Source organism: Pteropus vampyrus, unplaced genomic scaffold, assembly GCF_000151845.1.
Source record: "Pteropus vampyrus isolate Shadow unplaced genomic scaffold, Pvam_2.0 Scaffold1, whole genome shotgun sequence".
NCBI classification, from domain to species: Eukaryota; Metazoa; Chordata; class Mammalia; order Chiroptera; family Pteropodidae; genus Pteropus; species Pteropus vampyrus.
Genome location: NW_011888782.1, coordinates 4,179,604 through 4,180,892, shown reverse-complemented (window position 1 = coordinate 4,180,892; position 1,289 = coordinate 4,179,604). Strand labels below are relative to the sequence as shown.

The following is a 1,289-nucleotide window of genomic DNA, read 5'->3' as shown; positions in this document are numbered from 1 at the left end:
TATGAGTCGTGAGTCTTGGGTTTGAGGGACCCCTGCAAATGAGGAATTTTCTCTGGGTTCCCTCACTTCCTCAGTGCTTCTGAGCCTACATTCCCCACTTGGGTGACCCCTTTTCCAGTTGGCTAATGATCTCCGGCTGGTCCTAATATTTCATAAATGGTGCCCTGGTGGAAATTTGCCTGCATACAGATTTTCTTTGACCTCTGGTTATAGTTTTTAATTTTAATAGGGAGCTTTTACATAAACTCTGGATTTTGAGTGTCTTTTAAAATTTTGGATGATCTCATAATACTAGGTCCACTTTCCTATGAAACAAAAATCATTTATTGAGGCTAGGGTGGGTGCAGCTGTCCTTGCAGATGGGCGATGTGCTCCTTGGTCACAACAGTCTCAATCAAGCCAGCTAAAGCTGCTCATTTCCTTTATCTTCCTAAAGGCTGAAGACTTTTGAGTTTGCCGCCCTTGGGATGGCCACTCTCTAAGCCTCAGTTTCCTCATCTGTCAGATGAAAGCATTGACTAAACAGCCTCTCCATTTCCCTTGAGCTCAGATGTTCATATTCTGATGATGGTCTATGTCTGTGCTTGCAGCTAGGGGCAGGGTGCGCAGGGCTGGAATGGGTCATCACAGTGGGGAACTGTAGGCTATCATGGATGTGGGACCACTAAAAGTAGATGCCCCCAAAAGAAGTGAGGAACATTCACGGAAAAGCCACTTGCAGGTCTGCCCTGGCCATTATTCTGAGAACTCTGACCACCCACCTGTTGCTGCCGGCCATCACTGCAAGGAGCCAGCATCATGGTACAGCCCAGGATGTCCCCTTCTGCCTGGCAGTCTGCACAGAAGCCAAGTCCGGTGTTGTGAAGCTGAAAGTGACATTCATATAGAAGTGAATCCCGCCCTCGATGTAAAGACATCCTATGTCAGGTGCCATGCTTCTCCTTCACACTCTGGAGTGTAGCTCAAGGTGCTATGTTCAGACCACAAAAACGAGCAAGGTCAAGCTGAAGCCACTGGTCCTAAGGGACAGGCCTCCTGAAGCGGCAGGCGGCACCTGTCCTGGTGAGGGGCTCTGGGACGGGTTATGGGGCAACCCAGTCACCTTCCTCAGGGCAGGCATGGAAGCCTCCAGGGCCCAGCTGAGCTTGGCATTGGTTGGCCTACGTCATGGAAGACCATCAGAACCTCAGTTCCTGACTTCAGAAGCCGCCCACCCCTCCTTTTCCTCCTCATCTTCCCTGGGTCAGGCCTTGCCTTTCCAAAGAACCTGGGCCTGAGTTCCGATGGGT

General features: G+C 50.3%; 1 protein-coding gene across 1 annotated transcript in view; it reads right to left on the bottom strand.

Moving 5' to 3' along the window:
- Positions 1-1,289, bottom strand: part of GALNT15 (polypeptide N-acetylgalactosaminyltransferase 15) — a 48,286-nt gene that overhangs the window by 6,758 nt on the left and 40,239 nt on the right. The window contains exon 8 of the mRNA XM_011354841.2: positions 762-866. Coding sequence (XP_011353143.1) covers positions 762-866 — 105 coding nt within the window. The remainder of the gene's footprint in view (positions 1-761; positions 867-1,289) is intronic.